This window comes from Microtus ochrogaster, chromosome 21, assembly GCF_000317375.1.
Source record: "Microtus ochrogaster isolate Prairie Vole_2 chromosome 21, MicOch1.0, whole genome shotgun sequence".
Lineage (NCBI taxonomy): Eukaryota > Metazoa > Chordata > Mammalia > Rodentia > Cricetidae > Microtus > Microtus ochrogaster.
This window is the reverse complement of record NC_022022.1, coordinates 5,766,862-5,788,360: the sequence shown is the minus strand read 5'-3', so window position 1 is coordinate 5,788,360 and position 21,499 is coordinate 5,766,862. Positions and strand designations below refer to the sequence as shown.

General features: G+C 45.4%; 1 protein-coding gene across 2 annotated transcripts; it reads right to left on the bottom strand.

The window, feature by feature from the left end:
- Nucleotides 1-3,514: 3,514 nt before the first annotated feature.
- Nucleotides 3,515-18,732, bottom strand: Prkab2 (protein kinase AMP-activated non-catalytic subunit beta 2). Of its 2 annotated transcripts, XM_005357072.3 has the most exons (8): nt 18,634-18,732; nt 18,240-18,417; nt 14,433-14,599; nt 13,316-13,409; nt 13,023-13,143; nt 10,334-10,467; nt 9,633-9,701; nt 3,515-7,442 (listed from the first exon to the last, which is right to left on the bottom strand). In XM_005357072.3, the coding sequence occupies exons 2-8, from the start codon at nt 18,390-18,392 to the stop codon at nt 7,365-7,367; spliced, it is 816 nt and encodes a 271-aa protein (XP_005357129.1). In that variant the 5' UTR covers nt 18,393-18,417; nt 18,634-18,732; the 3' UTR covers nt 3,515-7,364. The 2 variants fall into 2 exon arrangements, with proteins under 2 accessions (XP_005357129.1, XP_026639961.1); XM_026784160.1 differs by lacking the exon at nt 18,634-18,732 and having other exon boundaries at nt 18,240-18,502.
- Nucleotides 18,733-21,499: the final 2,767 nt, after the last annotated feature.

Genomic DNA, 21,499 nt, shown 5'->3' with positions numbered 1-21,499 from the left:
ACACAGTCTGTAGTGCTCTGACTCACTATACGTGACCAAACCCATTCTCAGCCTCCATCGTACCCCACAATTTTTTCCTCAATCACTTTTCCTATAGTCAGATAGGGTCGGAGCACCCTCAATTTACAACCTAAAGAATCGCTGCACTCACGTTCCTTCTGTTCAGCTCTTGGCATGTGGAGTGTAGCGGGACAGGTGTCTCTCAGAGAATGAGAAAGTGGGTTTAACCCTTTAGGATCCAGGAAGTGGATCGCTGGTGTCTTGTTCCAACATGCAATCCTTGGCCACCGTCCCCTTTCCCACGCCCCGCCGGAAAAGGGTTTCCTTATTTTGCTTTGCAATTTTCTTCTTATTGTCCAGATTCCCCTGGTTTCTCCTCCAGCCTCCCACCTTTTTTCCGCTTCCTTACTCCGTGTCCCTCTCCTCTCTGTTCTCTACCTCCATCCCCCACGTACTGCCCAAATCATTGGGAAGTTGCAGCCGCAAAAAGAAACCCTGTCTGGAAAAAAAAAAAAAAAAAAAAAAAAAAAAAAAAAGAAAGGAAGGCGAGGGAGTGTTCACCCGGCCGAGGAGCACCCTTGTTTCCCGGGAGCGGAGTCTTTCCAAGAACCGGGGCAGCCCTCGGGGCCTGGACAGCTCTGACCTTAGGTGAAAGTGAACACAGTCCAAATCCAGAGCTGGAGATTCTGTGACGCTTCCCTGAATCCCTGAGAAACTGCTGGAGCACAGTGAACCTTTCCTGCAGGTTCACTGGCAGTTCCTCTCAGCGCCCCTAGTGGTTATCCAGCATAGTTCACAGAGCAGGGCCAGTGGGGCTTGGGATGTCATGAAGATGGGGAAGAATTCTGGGTGATACCTTAAAATGAGAAGTTTAGCAAACTATGGCTGAGATGGATGTAGGAGGGAGATATGCATTGCCTGCATTTCCTGGATGGATGTAGGAGGGAGATATGCATTGCCTGCATTTCCTGGCAGCCAGGGGTAGTTGAGAAAGCACCTACATCTTCCGATCCAGAATGTGGATCGTTCGCTAAACATAGGGCTGGAAGTCACCCGAAGATGCTTGAAAGACTGTCATAGACCCGGGAAACTGCTGCTAGACAGCAGACCTGCAAAGACCCACAGACCCAGAGTTCTTCCATCTTGGACCTGGGCACAACTAACACCTGGGCACTGGTAATTCTTCAATAGAGGAAAGAGTCTGTGTTAGAGAAGAGAGAGGACGTGGTTTTTCCTTAGGCTGAGATACAGTGGGCAGTTTCGATCGGTGCTAAGGTTTGGATGGGAAGTTTGGACAGATGAAGTCTGGATGGGAAATACCCCTCTCATCCCCTAAGGCTCCCGTACTTATGAGGGGTGGGCCCTAGGGTCAAGGGATCCTGGGGGGACTAATTTCTTCAGGGGATTTTGAGGAAATGAATCCTGACAGGAGAAAACAGGGCAGCGAGGGGCAAATTTGAAGGGTATGCCTTGCCCAACCATGTCGCTTCCTCTCTCCCCTCACCTCTCCCTCTACCTTGTGACTGCCATGGAGTGAGCATCTCCGCTAGGCCATGTGCTTTCTGCTGTGAAGATTCTGCCTCTGCTTAGGTTGAAAGCAATGGTGCCAGCCAATCACGAGCAGGGACCTCTGAATTCACAAGACCAAGAAAACTTTTCCATGCCTAAGTTGTTTCTAACACACACACACACACACACACACACACACACACACAAAATGGGGAACCACAAATGAAGTGCAGCTGCAGTTTTTATATGATCAACCGTGGTTGTTGCCCTTGGGGGAAGTGAGTACAGAGGATGGAATTTAATTTTTCTCAAAGTATTCTTTTCTTATATGAATAACTTAAGAGAATAAAATAGATTCATGTGTTGCACTTAAAAAGAAGAAAGAAAATAAGAAAAAAAAAGAAAGATGGCTCAGCTGTTTCCATTATGGAAGAATTTGATCTGAGAATGAGTTTCTCCAAGGAGAGAACTCTGAGAATGTAACAGAATCCTGAGAAGACACCGGAAACAAAGCTCCAACTTCACATGGTCAGTTGGAGCAGCGGAACATGGGTTAGCTAGGTGGCTACAGAGTTTCCATAGGAATCCCTCCCCATTTTCTTCTGCCTACCTCTCAAAGCCACTATCTTCTTGTACTTGAGAAACGGGGATTCAGTTAATGATTTCATAATGATTGAACCTGATTTTCCACATTTAAGAATGGCAGCCCCCCACCCCCACCCCAAGAATCAGGACCCCTGAGGAAGGGAGGCAGAAAGACTCTTAAGAGCCAGCAGTCAGGAAGGACCAGACCAAGAGCATCTTCTGGACCTGACAGGACCCATGAACCCACAGCAGCTGGAGTTTTCCCATACAAGATCAAGGTTAGATGACATTCCAGACTGGAAAGGAAAGGCCTTGAGTCCCCACCCCATCTGAGAAGCTATGGGCAGTTGGTAACTTCTAGAGGAGAGCAGTTTTAAGGGTGTGTGGTCCATGGGGGGGGGGGGTTTACCACACACCTGTGAATGGTCCAACACCCATGAGTATATAAGCAGCACAAATAAGACTCCATGGGATTAAAAAGAAAAAGAGACAAGTTGGGGGAGGGTGAAGAGTTGGGGATGGATCTGGGAGCACTGGGGATGAAAATGACCAAAATATATCATACTCATGTATGAAATCCCATAGAATAAAAATATTACTCTTACAAATGATGGAGGCCTGGAGAGGTATTTGCTGCACTAGCCTGAAGTCCCAAGGTTGGATCCCTAGCACCCAGGCATAAATCTGGCATGGCAATGCACTCCCTCCCAGCGTTTCTAGCACCGGGAAGGAAAGGCAGGAGGATCACTGGGGCTTATTGGCCAGCTAGCTAGTCTATCAGTGGGTGGGTGAGTTCCTGCTTCTCTGAGAGATCCTGAGCAATAAAGATGGAGAGCAACAGAAGAGAATATCTGACTGGCCTGGTAAGACATCCACCATGGCACAATAGTGGCGCGTTCATCGTGGGGTGGCATATAGTCTATTCTCACAGTGAGGTATATAATTTAGTAGACAAGTAGAGAGAGCTCAGGAGAGTGGTCCCCATCCCTGCGTTTATCAGAATCCCCTGGGAATTTTAAAAATTCATACATGTGGACCTCACACCTTCGATTTCCACTTAACTGAGCTGGAGGCAGCAGACAGTCATCAATATGCTTAGGTTCCCTGTTGGGGATAACAATGAACAGTCAGGGATGACAATCATTGGCCTAAGAGCTCAGCTAATCCAGCACAGGACAAGAGCTACACATGCAGTCAATTTGTAGAAAATGCTGGAAACAAACAATCGAGAGTTGCATTCCTGTAGTTAACTGGCACGGCCTGGGACAGAAAAAGGACAAGCAGTAGATGTGCTTGTCCTTCAGCGATGGCTTCTCCAGTCATGACAATTCACACCTTCAGGTTCTGCTCATACCTCGACTTTACCAGCTTCTGACAGCAGAATCAGCAAATGACTCAAATACAATTGCTGTATAATGCTTTTATTAGACAGTTTTATAGACAAAACAAACCCTCATTTTCATGTCCCATTATACAGTTTTCAGGCAGGTCACTGTCCAGTTGAGAACGAACTGAAGCAGCTTTGCAGTCAACATCAAAGACCACAGACAGCACCGGTGAAGAGACCCATGCGTATGGAACCGCCTTTGCATCCTCACCCCCGCTGCACAACAAAGTGCTAGAGTGGACACCACCAACACACGCCGAATTCAGTCTCAGACAGGCCACCCAGTACAGAACTTAGGACAAATTAACACTGGTATCGGGCTGGTCTAGAATGATAGCTGCAGAAGGCGCTCTACCGAGGGGAACAGAAGATGGCCAACACCTGAAACAACTCTTCCTGTGTCCCGACTGTATAATCTGACACCCACAAATACCTAATATTTAGTATTTCACACCAATCTTAATGAAAAAGTACTGTGCCACACACCATTCTGTTAGAACTACTCAGTGTTTTACTTTTAATGAAGCTTACTTCAAAACACCAGTGAGAAACACAAGTGGAGACAAAGTCCAGCTTAGACTCCAAGAGGGAGCACATCCTACAAGTAGCTGACTTGAGACTTTTTCTTCTTCCCTATGATTGAAAAAAAGATTTGGCTTTTTTATCCCAAACACTTCCTAAGTTCACTGCAGAAATCAGTCCTTAGTCTCCAGCTGTGACGGTCACCAAAGGATAGACAAATGCCTAGACCAGAGAGTTCTGGAGATCCTCACTCCCGCCAAGTCTCCTCTTCAGAGTCACTGGAGCCTGCAGTCCAACAGAAGATGGCGAGAACTTGGCTTTGAGCATGAGTCGTAACACAGGAACAAAATACTTATCTGCTTTCTTAAGCCCCAAATCACAAGAAAGTGAGGACAAAAGTATCTCTAGAAGAATGGCTATCGCACACTCACACGCATAGGGACATGTTGCATATTGTTTCGAGGTCAAACATTTAAAGCCCTTCCCTTCCCTTCAGCAGCATGCATAGAATACTGATACATTTCAGCAGATTTATGGAAGATCCATTAGATCGACAAGGAACCAAAGCCAACAGGAGTGGGTGAGGTTCCTCTCAGGGACCTGGCTTCTCCTTTGTACTTCATACTTGGGAGGCCAGTGCTCTCCAAGCTGGATGTGCCCTGCGGGAGTGTTGCCTACAGTGGATAAACCCACTCAAGTCTAGGTTGACAGGAAGCGGATTAACAGCTATTGTATGAAAGTTCTTCACTCAGGCGAAGCCACAACCTGTGTTTTGGGTAGCATTTGACTTGAGACCCTGGTGAACTTGTCTTACTGACCAACGACATCAAACAGAACGCAGAGGAAAGGCAGAGGACAGACACAACAAGAGGCTGAGAGAAGACATTTTACAGGCTGCTAAGGTTTCCGTACAATGAAATCCAAGGATCCAGGCTGTGCTCAGCTTTAATTTTTTTCCCTTTTAAAGAGGATATTTTCAGTTCCAAGTTACTTGGCCCTTCAGCTTCCTGGTACCACTCCTCAGCTCGTTCATTTCTTCCATTTCCTCATAACCCTCAACCGGCATCACGGCTGGCTAAAAGGTAGGCGGCCCTTCTTTGGGGCTGCTGTACTCTACCTAAACTCTGACTTAAAGTTCCCATAGGTGAAGAGAAAAAGGAAATTTAAGAAGACTAAAATGTTTTTGCCTTATTTCCAAATTCTACTAACCTTTTGACTGTATAAAACTGTCCCTTAAGGTAACTAATTGTCCTGGTGACAACGACAGAGCTCCCCAGGGAGGAGACCAGCAAACTTGAGAAGCAGGGGCTATCGTTTCCAGATGAGAAGCAGGACATGAAGGTCACCAGCACCAAAACCCTGTCACCACAGCCACACCTGATTAGACAGTCTCAGCCTGCGACTGGAGACAGCTTCCCAACCCTTCTACTGCTACACTCATCTGGAATAAAATTTAATCCACGAACACACAGAGGATTCCAGCTCGTATGTTAACAAGGACAGATACAAGAGAAGCCACTGCGTAACAACTGAGACAGAATCCTCCTCCATGGCCCACTTCTAGATGGGCATTGGGAAACAAAACAAAAAGCTTTCCAGTGGAACCGAAGAGCCTCCGAGTTGGTTATGATAGGATTAGACCTTAGTTTCCAAAAGGGGACACCATCCAGAAAGTTGGCTGGACAGTACATGTTCTCCACAAGAGAGGAGGGGGAAGTGGCTCAGGGTGGAGGAAGCCATACTTACCCCCACCAATTACCTACCAAGGCATTTAGCAATCAGTATTCCCCCTGTGAAACATCCCATTTCCAGCTTCACACTTGTGATCAAGGAGGTCTCAGAATCCAAAGAGGACGTCTGTGTCAATGGGTGGGAAAGTCAGGAGGTAGCTAAACTGACCTGCAGGTCCTTCAGTGTGGCTGGCTCATCTCAGCAAACATGAAGTCTCTCAACCATAAACAATGTTTAATGCTTGACTTGCATTTATCTGCAAAACGGGAAGTGTCAAGATACTGGGAGAAAGTATTTTCTTTGAAACCTGAGTGGGTTGAGTACTTTTCAGTCCATGATAATCAATGACCCACTCCATCGTCAAACACATTTGAAAGAGGCAAAAGAAAAAAACATCTTGCTAAAACTTGGTGCAAAGAACAACACTGTGCATGGCTATGAAACCAGGGGCAGTTCCTCACCTTACACATCTTTAAAGGTAGGGACATCTAGTATGTGCGTCTGATGAGCCTGCAGGAACGAACTCAGTCGAAAGTAGTGCTTGGGTAATGAGGTACACATGTCTGGTCATATTGACCCAGGACTGTAGAATTCCTTAGACTGGAGAAGAAAATCTTAAGAACCATTTGTCAAAAGCCTGAGCTTCTTTAATCGACATTAACACTGATGGATATGCTTCTTTATATTATTAAAGAAAAACATAGGCACATAAAACTCTTTCAGGGATAAAAGATATGGAAGGCTCCCTAATTCTATATTACAAACCATCTGCTGTGATAAAGAGCAGCTGGAAACAGGCCCAGGCCCGGGAGAAGCCCTGTGAGCACGTGCCATGCAGTCATTACATAGGACCACACTGAAGATCTGCATCTGTCTTGATTCTGAACCACGGCTTTTCTTTAGACGTTAAAGTAAGCTCTAACATACTGGGTTGGGCCCGTGCTGGGCTAAAAAGGAGGCCCTGGCACCTCCAGTCTCCGAGGTGAGTCTAATCCCATACAACTTTCCAAAGGGTCATGTATGAGATCTGAGGGAAACTACTACACAGAATACATAAAATGAGAAGCGTTCTTGTAGGGCATCTAGTGTCATATAAAAACACAGTAGATTGCGTCACATACTGTGGGAATACACAATCAATCCATGCAAAGAAAGCCACCTACAATGAGGCAGCTGTAAGGAGGGCTGCAGCCTGGCACACAGCTGACCCTTTGACACCAGGGTACAGCGGCAGAACCTCTGCCTGACAAGGATCCTAAGAGTTTGCTATTCTTTCACTTTAGGAAAAGAAGCTTTCGGTACACTCTTTCCTGCGGCCACAGCTTCCCACTCAGGCCCTGGCAACTACCCACAGGCAGAGAGAACCTAAACAGCTGGGCTAGGAGGCTCCCAGTAACCTTCTTCTCATATGCATATATGTGGTTTTGTTTTTCTTAAAATAAACTCCATGAACTCATAAAGCTCTCATCTGCAATCAAATGCAAAAGCAGAGCCCTCTACTTAGAGGCTCTGAAACACACGTATCAGCCTCAACACAAATCAACCTTCCAGTCTCAGAGGAGACCGGGTCAGTTCAAAGGCAAGGGAGATGTTGCTCCAGAATCCTTGGAGGCAAGGAGAGATGTCCTCTTCAAATGGGCTTATACAGCAAGGTGGTGACATACTTCTTCTTGTAGCGATGAGTTGCACTAAGAACCATCACACTGTCCTGCGGGGGAGAAAAAGCACACACAGCTAACTGGTTAATCTGGGTGGCTGCAGATCTCCCCAGCTGTCAATCTTTCACAGACACTCACTGTCTCGCTAAAGTACTCCAATAAAAGCAACTGGATGGAGGGAAGGGTTATTTTGGCTCACGGTTCTGGATTATAGTCCTTATGCCAGGGAGGCCACGGCATCAGGAAGCTGAAGCAGCTGATCACATCACAGGTTTGTGTTCAGCGTATTTACCTTGCCCAGGGAATGGCCTGCCCACATTAAGAAGGGTCTTCATATACCCAATTAATGTGTTCAACATAACTCCCCACAGGTATGCTCAGACTAGTACCTTAGGGTGTTGACAACACCAACCAACACATTCACGTTTCAAGAGACAGTCTGAAATAAGAGAAAGAGGCTCCTTTTGCTGTCAAATCCAATTCGGTTCCAGTCCAGACTCCTGTTGTGGTATTGTCTGGTAGTCTTGAGTGGTCTATATGATGGTCTCTATGTCCCTCTGCCCCTTTTAAGACTTCTTCAAAGGGCAAGAGCTACCAGTAAAGTGGTTCTGAGGATCACGAGAGACGATCAGACCAAAGATCTGATACATAAAAGGTCACGAGTAAACACTCATTTACAACTTTACTCCCCTTCTCATTTCAAATTACAATATTAGACCTGAATCTAGCAAGGGAAAAGGGCGCTGTCAACCATTTCCAAAAAGAAATGTTAACTGTAGTAAGGAAGGGAAATGATCCTTCTCAGAACTCATCCCTAAGCCCTGAAGCAGGTCCAACTGCCACTTGACACCAAGGACGAACTCCCAATGTGCTCTCTGACCTGGAGAGAGTTGTGGGGGTTCCTGTCTATCCTTAAAGTTCAGGAAGCTTCCTTAGACAGCCATTCTGGTGGGTTAATTCCACATGGCTGAACAAGCTGAGAACCCAGTCAAGCCAAACAGTCCTGACCTGTGTCATAAGCAGAACAAGGGAGCAAAGGCACCAAACCCAAGATGTATAAAAGAGCATGGGTGTACCATAGAAGAGGTGACAAGGGACACCAACTGACAGCCACAGAGCAGTCACAGGAGACAAAATTCTACCAGATCTCAAAGAACCCCAAAAGTCCAACACAGAGAAGAAAGCAGTCTGCTATCTTCCTTCACCCTGGACTACCCACAAAGACCATGTCCCAGAATGACACTCCATCTAGACTGTGCTAAGACACCAGCAGGTAAACTCCGCTCCACAAGAGCTGCAGATGTGGGGGGCAGGTGAAAGAGAAGCACCAGTGAGAAGACCTGCGTGGTGACAGGCAGGGAAGAGCAGGGGGTGGGGTTAGCAGGACTGGAACTCAGCCCTCTTATACTTACTGGCAATCTGACCTTCTCTGAGTCTTAAGTTTCTTTATCTATAAAACAGGGGTTAAAAATAATACTTACTTCTCCAGGTTACTAGGAAAATAAAATTCAGTATATTAAATTTTATATACACCTACATAATCTATTAAAGTCAGCTCTATCAGTGACCTCCCTGTTCTCACTGCACATCTAAGAAATCTAAGCAGCTTCCAGAGAAACAGCTGGGAGTCACCCTAGGTACACTTACTTAGAATATCTGGGAGGAGACTTCTCAATCTGACGTCCACCAATTTCTCCAAGTAGTTCCCACGAGGATCAGCTTAGCCAGCCACAGAACTACATACCTTTATGCTAACAGTCAAGCCACAGAGACATTAAGGCAACAGAGAAACTAAGAACTCTAGGGCAGGGTGGGAAAGACATAGATCATCTGGTCACACTGCCTCCCTACCTACTACACAAGAGATGGAAATGCTTGGGGACACAAGAGGACATCTCAACATAGCTCGATTCCACATTTTAAGAAGTTTTACTGTCTCATTCAAGCATTTTTGAAGGACCTGATTTTCAGCACGTAGAATCCAACTAGTATGAACTCAAGCTTAAGTAAACGGATGGTACAAAGGGTCCAGCCACTCACAGACACTGGGAAGCAGAAAGGTCCCCATCACTGACAGGTTAGTTAGCCTGAACACAGGTAGAGACTGGGGTTTAAAATCTAGCAGCCTGCGAGGGAAGAAAAAGACAGCTCTTCTATTTGACTGTCAGTTCCACTGGAGAACATGCGTGACTCTTACCCTTCCAGTCAAGAGGCTGTGCAACACCAGGGCCACCACTCACCTTAATGGACAGCGCATAGAGATGGTTTAGCATAACATGGTTGGGCTCAGGAAGTAAGGCCGGGTCACACTAGGAGAAAAAACAACCCCCAGCCCCGCAAATGTGATTAAATGCAGACAAGACAAATGGCATACTGTTCCTCTGGACTGGTAAGGATTCTAAATAGGTTCGCTGTCTCCTATGAATCATGCATCCCAGGTCATAAAATCTGGAAAAATCCCTAGTCTAAGGATGAAATGCTAAGGCCAACATCTGTAATTTTCCTTTATAGAATCAAAACAAAAACCTTGCTAATAAATATAGATGGTTTGGATGAAAGGGCAGAAATAATTTTCCTGGGAATCACTATCAACAAAGTAAAATAGAGATAAAAATTATTTACATAAAACGTTGTAAATTTTTGTACATCCCCTAATGAAAGTATCCTTATCTTGTGTTGGAATAAAAGTCATAGCAGACTTGGTTCCAGCATAGATTGGTTCTGACTTTACTATAAACAGAAACAACTATAAATTCTGCTATTGGTACCTACAGAAGTCACAGTTTAGTCCTGGAAAAAGGATTCCACAGTGATCTCGATGTGCACACAGCTGACTGCCTTGTCACATCTGTGTCATAATCCCAGCCCTAAGGTTACTGAAGTTTGGCCTCAATGTCCTAGAGATCCCCAGATACTCTAGCAACCTGCTCAGGATACTTACTGAAATATTAGTGTCCTTGTTAAGAATAACTTGGAGTAGGTGAGGGGGCAGGATGGGTGGGGATTTGAATCTCTCCTCAGATCGGAACACATACATTTCTTGACCATAAGGCCCTGGCGGTGAACTGGACAGGTCTGGAAAATATTTATACAAAAGTGAAGGAAAGTTGAAGGGTTAGTAACAACACATGGGGAAAGCTATCAATGCACACATTAATCTTAAATGTAGCACAAGTCCTGGAGCATAAGGACTTGTGACCTACTGGGCCAGTAACTGTAAGGAAGCAGAGGCAATGTCTGAGTTGTCCTGATCATGGACCGGGAAGCTTCCCAACATGCACTATGATGTGAGGAAGCAATGAGGTAAGGACCTAGGCTCCAGGAAACCAGCTCTGTTCATCAGCCACATGACCGTGGAAGATCCCTTTACTATGGTTGGTTTCCTCATCCATAAGATAAAAATCTTCCTAATTCATAATGTTTTTGAGGAAGTCAAAGTGATAGTGGCTATGAAGGTGTTCTGTGAACTCAATGTGAAAAGATTAGATTTCATCTTGTTTCTACCAAAGCAACAGACAATGTTAGACACTCTAAGTCTACAACGATTACAGCAGACAGAACAAAACCTTGCTGTAGTCAAGAAAGTGCAGATGTAAGCCACACTAAAACACCACTTCACACTCAGCGGGGTGGCTGCCGGTGAAATGGCAAGCACTGGCAAAAGTGTGGAGAAACTCGAAGCCTCAAACTACAGTATTTCCATCACTAGCAGAAATGAGTAATAGTAGAGCCACTTTGAAAAACAGTATGGTCATCCAGTATTGAGTGTTCCCACCTAAGATAAAACATAAGTCCACCCAAAAACCTGACCATGAGTGCTATAAGCAGTATTAAAAGAGCTCCCAAGAGGAACAAATTCCAAATGTCTCTCAACAATGGATGGATAATCAAAAAGGAATTGTCATACTGTAGACTTCTATTCAGCTATAAAAGTACTGATACATGTTTCAACAGGCACCAAAGCCCCGGAAGCCCGCTAAGTGAAAGAAGCCACATGGTATATGGTTACGTTTATATGAACTGTCCAGAACAGGCAATTCCATATGGCAGCTTTGTGACTGACATAGGGCAGAGAGGAGAAAGAGATGGAAACAGTCTTTCTTTGGAGGTGACAGTGGTTTTAAAACTCAATATACTAAAAAAAAAAATGGATAAACTGTATAATTCAATGTGTTTTATGTTATCAGAATTCTACTTAAAAAACAAAAAGTATTTATGCTAAACCTACAAAAATTAAATGAACTATGTTTTCTTTTACAGCTCTACAAAAAAGACTTTAATAAGTCTATTTTAATAACTCAGATTTGCTTCAACATATGAGGCAACCGGACAGAAGCGGCAACAATGCCGTATTTAACAAAACCTCAAATACGCAGACCAGGGGGAGGGGGAGGGAAATGGGAGGCGGTGGCGGGGAAGAGACAGAAATCTTTAATAAATAAATAAATTAAAAAAAAAATACGCAGACCAGGGAACTTCTCAAAGCACTGCCAGTTGTGGTCACATTACCCACAGAACGCCACTGGGAAATAACACGGCAATTTCCACGTGCTATCCATTGTACTAAAACATCTAAGCTGGACATTGGAAAGTCACGCACATGGCCACGCCCATTATCTGCATATTCCTAATAAATGGACTCTATGCCTTACATACTGGGTGAGGAAACGGGGTGAACCCAAAAGTGTGTTAGTCTTCTCACTACATAATTATGATTGACTGTCAAATACTCTGTGGTTACTTTGCAGATCATAATATAATCACAGTTCTAGTGGCCTCAGAATTTTTAAGCTCACCACCCCTTCAGCCAATAAGAATGCTCACCATAATTTTCTGAGTTTATATAATGAAATTTTTTCTCAGTTGATAGTTACTATGCTATGGGCTACTTGTCCCTTGTCCACAAGATCCTGCTGTGTACATTATAACTGAGGATCACTGAGGGTCTGAGCCCTGGATTTTACTACCGGCAGCTGGCTGCACGATGGCATGACAAGCAGCAGAGGCAGGCTCTGCACGCTCAGTGGAGAAGGGTACAGTTCTCCAGGAGGCACACTCCATACAGTAATGAGAGAGTAGCTATGAAGTGGCTTGTAAAACGTGCCTCTGCTGCTAGAGAGAACAAGCACAGACAAAGACCTTGGGAAAGGGTATTACACAAAGCAAAAATATACAGGACTTCCACCCTGCATACTCAATTCCATGGAGAACAACCATTGCTTTGTTTTCTTTCTCTCTCCCTCAGTGACAATTATACTTGAAGGCTTTCATAAAACTGTAATTGTCAGGTGAGCTCTCAAACTAGCTGACTCGGGTTAGAAAGGCACACCAGACATTTCCAGTCTTTACAGATAGTATCACTAGATGCTCATGGAAATTATGAAATCTTACTGGAAATAGCTTTTGAAACCACAGGGTACTGGAGGGTTATATAAAGGTAAAATGGAAAACAGTGTATCAGGGTAAGAAAGGCAGACATGCCATGGGATTTGTGTTAGAGTGGGGTGGGTGGGGTGTGATTATGAGATTCCTGAGAAGAAGTGAAAATACAAATAAAATAAGAAACCACTTTGGGGAAGGAATATGCACTGTAAGAAAGACAAAAAGAGAAAGCAATAGTCCAGAATTACCTCGGCAGGATGTCTCAGAGCTCTCCATGGAGTCTAACTTTAAAGCATCGAATACTTCAAAATCAGATTTCTTGACATGAATCAAATTATTAATTGTGCCAAGCTGACTGGTAACCACAGGCTGAAACAGTGAACAATAACAAAATGATTGGATTCCCTTTTCAAATCCATCTTCTTCACCCAACCTCCCCTTTACTTTTATAAAATGTCTCTAGTACGGAGCTGTATACTGAACCAGAGGACAGTAAGTCACAATGAGGCCACTGAGGCTCCCCTGCAAATCAAGGCCTTACCTCTGATGGATCATGAACCCACTGTCCATCCACAAAGAATTTGTACTGGTGTTCTCCCTCTGGAAGATCCAGGATGGCAACAAAGTCATTATGACTAGGGAAGCAAACAGAAGGTCAAACAGTTCAAGTTCCTTAAAGAAGACAGAATGGAGATGGGGCAATGATGGCACCACCCCAATGACCATCTACATTCCTAAGCTACCACAGCCCTTGTGCCCATCCCGCCCCCATGCAAAGTATAAATGCACCCTCTTTTTCTGCATCACTCAAGACATGTCCTTGTCAACCTCGCCCAATAACGTCATTCTTAACCAACCCCTGTGGGGGAGAAAAGGGGGGCGGTGCTTTATCTTAGTAAACTGCTTGTTCTAGCAGAACAGATTTCTTGGGGCTGGGGAGATGGGCTCAGCCAGGAAGAGTGTTCCTTTTGAGTTTGAGGACCTAAGTTTGAATCCTTAGTATCCACATCAAAAGCTGGGCATGGCTACACATGCCTGAATCTCCAGCATTGGGGAGCAGAGACAAGCAGACCTGGAGAAAACTGCCAGTCAGTAAAGCTAGCTGAAATGGAGAAATTCTAGCTCAGTGAGCTTGTCTCAAGATAACAAGGCTGACAGCCACAGAGGGAGATATTTAGGTCTTGCTGTGGCCTCCACATGTACACACATGACTGCATGTACATGTATGTACATGTACATACACACATATTACACATGAAGAACAGAGTCCTCACAAGTATGAATAAGGTAAAAGATAGATTTGGGTTGGGAAATATTTCAGGGTACTCTTTCCATATTTTGGTGAGCCTTTTCTGGAAAATGACCTATTGCACAAAAGGTCACTCTGACAACCACATAAATCACTCACTTGCTTTGCCAGCAAAGAACTGGCATTACACTTAGAATGTCACAATGTATTTTGCTTTAATACAGAAATCAAAGCAATAGGAATTAGCTAATTCCAGACAAGAAATGGCTTGAGAAACACAGTCCTGAAGAATGGCACCCACAATGCTGTTAGAAACACCCCCCCCCCCAGTCCTAGTCCATCCCCTAAGAAAGGCAATCAGGTGTCTGTTCCTGCATTCTATAGACTCAACGGAGACATGTGCCCTCACCTCTTAATCAGTGGAATCTTAGTGCTCCAGTTGTTGAAAGACCCAGAGATGAAGACCTCCTTGCCTCCCTCAGACCAGCGGATAACGGTGGGCCGGGCCTGCTGGGTGGGCTTCACAGAATCATCCAAGTCCTGCTGCCAGGGTACAAACTCTTTATCCCCAGGGAGCTGTAAGAAGGAGTAGGTCATCCCTAGAATAAATTATGACCCAAGGGTTTTTAAGAGGTAAGTTTCCCAAGGGTACTAAAGGTTCTAGGCTTCAACTAAAGATAGCTACCCTAAATTCAGCGTTAAATCACAGTTTGAACAAACTACAGAAAAGAACTAATACAGGGTCCGACATGGTCAAATAATCTATGTTCCAGCATTGCCTGAATCACAGCCCACTGCCTGGAATGTGTTCATCATTCTCCTTGCAGAGCCTCTGGGTCACCCTTCAGACAGACAACCTTCAAACCCTTCCTCCAGTCTAACTGGTGTGCAGGCAATAGACTATGCTTCTGAGAGCCTCTTAAGAGAAAAAAATGTAAGAAAGCCAAGTACGATTCTTTAAAAGACAATTAAGTCAGGTATATGTTTTTCAGAGGCAAACTGGTCTTGACTGTCAACTGTGATAAAGTTATAGATACCAAAATTCGTAAGTAATTAACAATGCTGTTTAAGCTACTAGGTTATACAATAGAACATTAAATATTTAAGGGGGTGCTGGACAGATGGTTCAGTAGTTAAGAGCACTGGCTGCTTTTCCAGAGGACCCAGGTTCAATCCCCAGCACCCACATGGCAGCTCACAACTGTCTACAATCAGGGGATCTGACATCCTCACACAGACAAATGTGCACATAAAAATAAATAAATAAAAATGTAGATACTTGAGGGTGGAAATGTAGTTCTGTGTAGGAGCACGGAAGCTGGAGGTTTTATCTCCAGCACCATCATCAATCATGGATTGACACCGATTCCAAAGTCAGACCCCTGATTCGGTACAGAGGAAATGGCTATGAAACCTTCCCTGCTAATTGCAGCCAGGTTCATATAATTACCCCAGGAGGATGGCTAACATTCTGGAGCTAGGGGACACAGGACCAAAATTATCTTCCTTGAGCAAAAGCAGACCCATTACTAAATGGGGTCTATAGGATTCTGAGAAAAATGAATTCTTTAGTTTCTTTCCATTTGCATCCTTCGGGACAAGTGTGGGGAAGTGCAGCCAGTGAGCAGATGGCTTTTTACAAAGCTTTTGTTTGGAATCAGCCACCCACTTGTTTGTGTACAACGTCGGTGGTGGTGGTGGTGTAGACCTGGACAGTTACAACCACAGACTCTATGTATGACCCAGAGTCTAAGTTATTTATTATGTGGTCTTTTACAGACTGGAACAGGGCTGTATGGCACCAAGTCAAACTTATAAACAAAGCAATGAAGGTTAGCATAAGAAAGGACTAGCTTATTTATTTGGGCTTTCCCCTGCTTTTTCCAAAATGAAAATGTTTACCTTCCATTCTGTCTCCCAGTAGTTCTTAAAACTACTGTACAAGTACACAGCAGAGTAAATGGAGAAAGAAATGCAGAGGCTTTTACATTATTCAGGAGACTGGATTAAGACAAAGCTTTGGACTCCACTGTCACAAAACACCACGGGGGAGGGGGCAACAGATCATTGGGAATGTTTACATTCGCCTAAGAACAACCCTCAGATCTGATTCGCAAACAGGATCCAAGAACGTATTTTTAAAGCTTTCGGGTAATTTATACTGTAATTAATTATGTTACAGTAAACAAAAACATGTTTTGTTTTGTTTCCTAGGAGGTCAAATTCTCACTCTAGTCCAGACTGGCAGTGATCCTCCTGCCTCAGCCTCTGAACAGCTGCAATTACAGGCCTGAGCCACTATCGTATCAGCTTTAAGGTTGTCTTTTGAGGTATACCCTAAAATGTTAGAAATGCGGTACCCTAAAATGTTAAAAATGTTATTTGTTGACATCTGTTTCAGAGTAGCTGGTGGAAGATGGCTTGGAGAACAGAAAAACACTCCTTCACCTTTCACCGCCACTTAAACCGGGTGACATATCCACAGTCTATTTTATGAATGTGTCAGATTTCCCACAAGGTTTTTAAACCAATCTTGGGGATCCTAATGTACAAACAGGACGGAGAGCCCCTGAGTCTACTAGAAAGCCTGACCTTTGAAGCAAAGATGTCCTCTCCCCCCCCTACTGTTTCTATCAATTACTTTTAGGACTGGGGATTTTCAGTTTAGGATTTGAAAGCGCTACACTATTAATACGCCCGGCTTTGGAGCACAGCCCTTCCACTTATGACATGACATTTCTGTGCTAGAAGCGACTGCAGCTGACTAGCAGAAAGACTGTTTACTGAGTTGAGCCACCAGCAAAACTACCAGGAACAGCAGCAAACCGGCAATTCAAAATGATGAAGGGAGATTGGTGGGGAGGGCACATGAACTCTAAAGTTTTCCCATCTGGCTGAGACGGGGAATTGCTGGAACTACTTTTCTCATTTCACACCCGGCAAGGTGTTAGGGAAAGAACGTTCCAAAACAGGGCCAAACTCACACAGAGCAACCTGGCTCTTAGTCAGGGCACCAATTGCTGCAGTCACAGTTTGAATGTACCCAAAGCCTGAGTCATCAATGTAGGAATGAGCAAAAATACAAGGCCTGTCACCCTGGATAAGCCTTGGAGAAGAAAATCCAGGCTGAGCGCAGAGCCCAAACGATGAGAAAGAAGTCCTAATGTTGGAGAGGAAAGAGGGAACAAAGAACCCCAAGAAATGGCCAGCTCAACACCTCTCACTTCCTAACGGTGTTCTCAGTCAGGATCCAAGAAAATCAGCCGTAAAATCCAAATTTCACGTGCTGTCAAAGCGGTAAATAAAACTCTAATCACTTGCCTAAGCCTCAGCCCAGTGGAGGTGGATAAAATGATAAACGTCAAATACATTCCAATCCTCTCCAACCCTCCGGGCTTTCTTTTTCACTTGGAGAAATTAAATGTATTTAATGCTGACATTTCGAAAAGAGATTAGGAACGTTAGTGTAGCAATCACTGCTGTCAGCTCCATCTGTCTCTTCTTTTTGGTGAACTAGAGAGCGGGCCTTTGGCAGAAAGTGTTCGGGCAGTTGTGGACGGCTTTGAGCCTCAGGCAACATCTTGAAGTGCTACAGGGGAGCGAAGGTAAGTAACTTGCTCTCCCACAAAGCGCAGCCAGGTGTGCAAAAAGCACAGCTACAGTCGGCACGTTTATAAAAAACTGAGCCGTTAATCAAAGGACTGATTCCCCAAGACTAGGCGAATGTATTCAAACAGCCAAGTGATGGCTGCTGAGAGCCACGCAAAAGGGGGCTAGGATCAAACGAGGGGGTGCAGTGCACCTGAGAGATTGAGAACGCTATCTACACAAAGACATTTTCAGGGAAAAGAAATTAATTTAGCTATCTCGAGGCCAACGTGAGAAACGGAGCCTGAATCGGCAGCTCACACAACGCACCGTCTTAAGTTTCGCTCACAACCTATACATCCTGCAAGCTCTACAAGAAGGCAGCTTCAGGTAGACCCAAGGATGGGGCGAGCAGGGGACGTGTCCCTGGTACCGGTCCTAAAAGCCTGGTCCACAGATCGGTCAGAACAGCAGGAAAAGTCAGCGCTTCCATCCTAATTGGAGCTAGTACCTAGGAGGCATTAGCACTCCACATCTCTGTCCGCGGGAAAGCCCTCTAATTAAAACACCGGTAACCCCTGGGAGTGAGAACCAAGAAGAGGGAGCAGCCGACAGCCGGTTACCTCACCTTGGAGTCGGGCAGGCTGAAGACGCTGGGGTCGTCGGTGCTCCCCACCATGATCTTGTGCTCCTTGCCCGGGCCATGGCCGCCGCCCTCGGCTCGCGCAGCCTTGGCACCGTGGCGCTCCCCGGACACTCGCTCGCTGGTGGTGTTTCCCATGGCTGCCGCTCGAGTTGGGGGCAACCTGCCGCGGGGAACGACACCGGGCGGGGAACACCCCGCGGCCGCGTCAGGGGCGTCCCGGCCCCGCCCCTGCGCCCGGGAAGGGAATCCCCGCCGCAGGAGGCCGCGCCCGGGGTCCCCGCCCTTGCCCACTTCGGGGACGCCTCAGCTGGGGAACCCGCTCCGGGAGCCTCCTCCGCCCTGCAGCACCGGCCCCGCACACCCTCGCGCCGCTCACCTCCGGCGATGCGCTCTGGGATCCCCGGGCTACACGCACGCCGACTGTTCGGCGTACAGAGAGACCAATAAAGTTGTTGAAATTGAAGCCGCGCCCCGGGCCGGCGACCCGGGTTTCCTCCTAAAATGGCTACAAGGCCCACGGCGCGGACCCGCCTCTGTTCCTGGCCCCGCCCACCGGGCCTCTTGTCCCGCCCCCTGCGTGCCAGCCCCGCCCCCTCTCCAGCTCTAGTCGCCTGCCGCTCTAGCCACTGGCGCCAGGGCCGCCTCTGTGGTGGATGCGTGCGCACCTTCATCTTGGGGCGGGGCGGAGGGTGGGGTCAGGGTCGCGGTAGGGGCGAGGCTCCGGGGTCTCAGGCTCCAGCCTCCAGCGGTCTAGACGTTTTCCGAGGCACAACTACTTTAGAAAGGCCGAATCCGAGGTCTTATGCCCTAGGTACGGAATTAGAATCTGCACTTTAACAAGATCACAGCCAACTACTTGGCCGCGGTAGAGAGCGGAGCCACATTCTGATGGTTTCATATTCCGCTTACAACTCTGCGGAGCAACCTCTTTTTAATTGTCCCAGGAGGTAGTGAAATAAAGACGCCTGAGGTGTGACTGGCAGGTACTGCAGAAAGCTTGCTTATATGTGGTGCCCAACTTATCATAGTGGTATTTTCTCTTAACTGTGAATGTGTGAATTGCACGCATTCAGTTCATGATATTTAGCCCAGGAGGCAACAGAGCAGTTGAGAGAGCATGGTAGGCTGGGAGTATACCGTTGGACTAGCAATTTGAAACCAGCAGACTAAAAAGTGAAGGCAAAGCGGGCTGTTGGAGGGCACAGGCATAGCCTAGTGAGCGGAGGAGAAGTGGTTTGGGAGAGTCGGACACCTGCCACTGAGGTTTCATGGGCCCTGCAGTCATTAGCACTGGCAGTATCCTCAACAAGATCAAGGCTGTAGATTGGTGAGGCGAGGTAGACCAGAAAGCCATCTGGGTAAGAAAGTCATAGGGAAGCTTAGAGAGATGGCTCAGTGATTAAGAGGACCCAAGTTTGGTTCCCTGTACTGACATGGTGGCTTCTGAGGGATCTGACATCTGATGCACATCCAGACATGCAGGCAAGACACTCATATACAGATAAAACAAAAAGTGTCAAAATAATCAGAACTGAAGAGCGAGGTGGCAGAGAGTGTTGGGGGGTCTACCTTAACATTCATTTCTCTCCTTAAAAAACCATTGACTTCAAACTTGGGATACTGTCCATCTCCAGTATTTCACACAGAGATGTATTTCTTAGCCTCCCCAGTACGTAGATGGGTGGAAATGTTATGTAGAACTGTTAAGTCTTTCTCCATTTCTCTATCCTTGTGTATAGGATGCCCATAGAATGGCTAGCGCACCAGCAACCACTTTGGACCACGAGGCAGGTAGAAACAGTGGGATGGCAAAAACTATGCAACTAGCAAATCATCTCATAAGATGTCTACCTCCATACATTTTCGTTTTTGTGAGAGGAAAATAAATGTCAATCATGTTAGGCTACTGGTGTCTACTGCTTTTCTATTACATGTAGCTGGACCTAATCCTAGTTGGTACATTTGTATTGGTGAAGTACTGATTACACAGATTTTAAAATCACCTTCAGGAACAACTGTGTCTATAGACAGAAGCATTGCGCTGGCCACTAAAGTCTTCACTGAATGAAGGGGGATAAATGGGTCTATAAATAGTTAGAACGAGAAGGGGTAATGGGAGCTTCACCAGAGCTGGCAAGCAGGAAAAAGCCAACAGAAACAGCAACAGGATCTGGGTATTGTGAGAATCAAGGGAGAGCTAAGCCATGGTTTCTGTGTTAAGATCTAGACTCGCAAAGACCCACTTGCCTCAGGAAATAAGTTGTATACCAACATTTGTTTAAAACCAGACAGTGCTACAAGAATACACTTTTCACTTTATGAAAAGTAATCAGAGTTCTCATAGTTGGGAAGGGAGTGCAATCTTTTAATACGGCCACGAGCAAAACGTGTACATGCATGAATCAGTACATGGTCTTCAGGAACTACACTCCGTAGATCAATATCCTATTCTGGTCTTGCCTTCAGCTTGGTTCAGAAATCAATGATGATTTGTAGTTTTAAACATTCTAAGTGGAATGATCGAGTCGAATCAATTTAAAATTACATGATTTGAAAGAAGCCTGTGGCATTACTGATGATAAGGAGACAACATTCCCGGAGGCACAGTACTTCAATATCTTTCTTTACAAGCTAAATGAGAGGAATTTTACATTGAAAAGAAGAAAAGCTCAGAGGCAGGGCTTCCATGTATTTTTGAACAAAAGCAATCTTCGTATTAAAAGAAAAATCTCAGATCCATTTTAATAATGAGAGACAATTTCAAAAGGATTAGGGAAGGAAAAAGACCCCAGGAACCATACCAGGGTTCAGTGCTGAAGTTCACAGAATGTACACCATATAAAATGTTAGGCAGCTGTCCAAATACATGCAAAATTAGGAAAGAGTTTGAATTCTTACATATTTGCTTCTGTAAATTTGTGTTATTCTAATGCTGCTCTTTGAGCTGCTCAAACTTATCCCCTCCTTCAGTGATTGACAGCAGCCCATTTAGAGACACACTATCCAGCAGCTGTTTCTGAAGATACCCTGCCTGCATGTCTAGTACCTATGCCCAGGAAGTCAGGAAGTTCAGTGGTCCTGATAGCTGATGCTTCTTAACTTCTGCAGTTCAGTTCTGTCGTGGGATATTTGTACACTGTGTGAAGATGCTGTGATTGGTGTAATAATAATAATAATAATAATAATAATAATAATAATAATAATAATAATAATAATAATAAAGCTAACGGACCAATAACTAG

Bases quoted from the DNA above. Each gene is read 5' to 3' on its own strand.
- Prkab2 (XM_005357072.3), bottom strand. From the start codon at position 18,392: ATGGGAAACACCACCAGCGAGCGAGTGTCCGGGGAGCGCCACGGTGCC. The intron at 13,410-14,432 runs GTGAGGGCACAT...TTGCTTCCCTAG, and splicing joins AAGATTCCACTGATTAAGAG to TCATAATGACTTTGTTGCCA. The intron at 9,702-10,333 runs GTAAGTATCCTG...TTTTTCTCCTAG, and splicing joins ACAAGGACACTAATATTTCA to TGTGACCCGGCCTTACTTCC.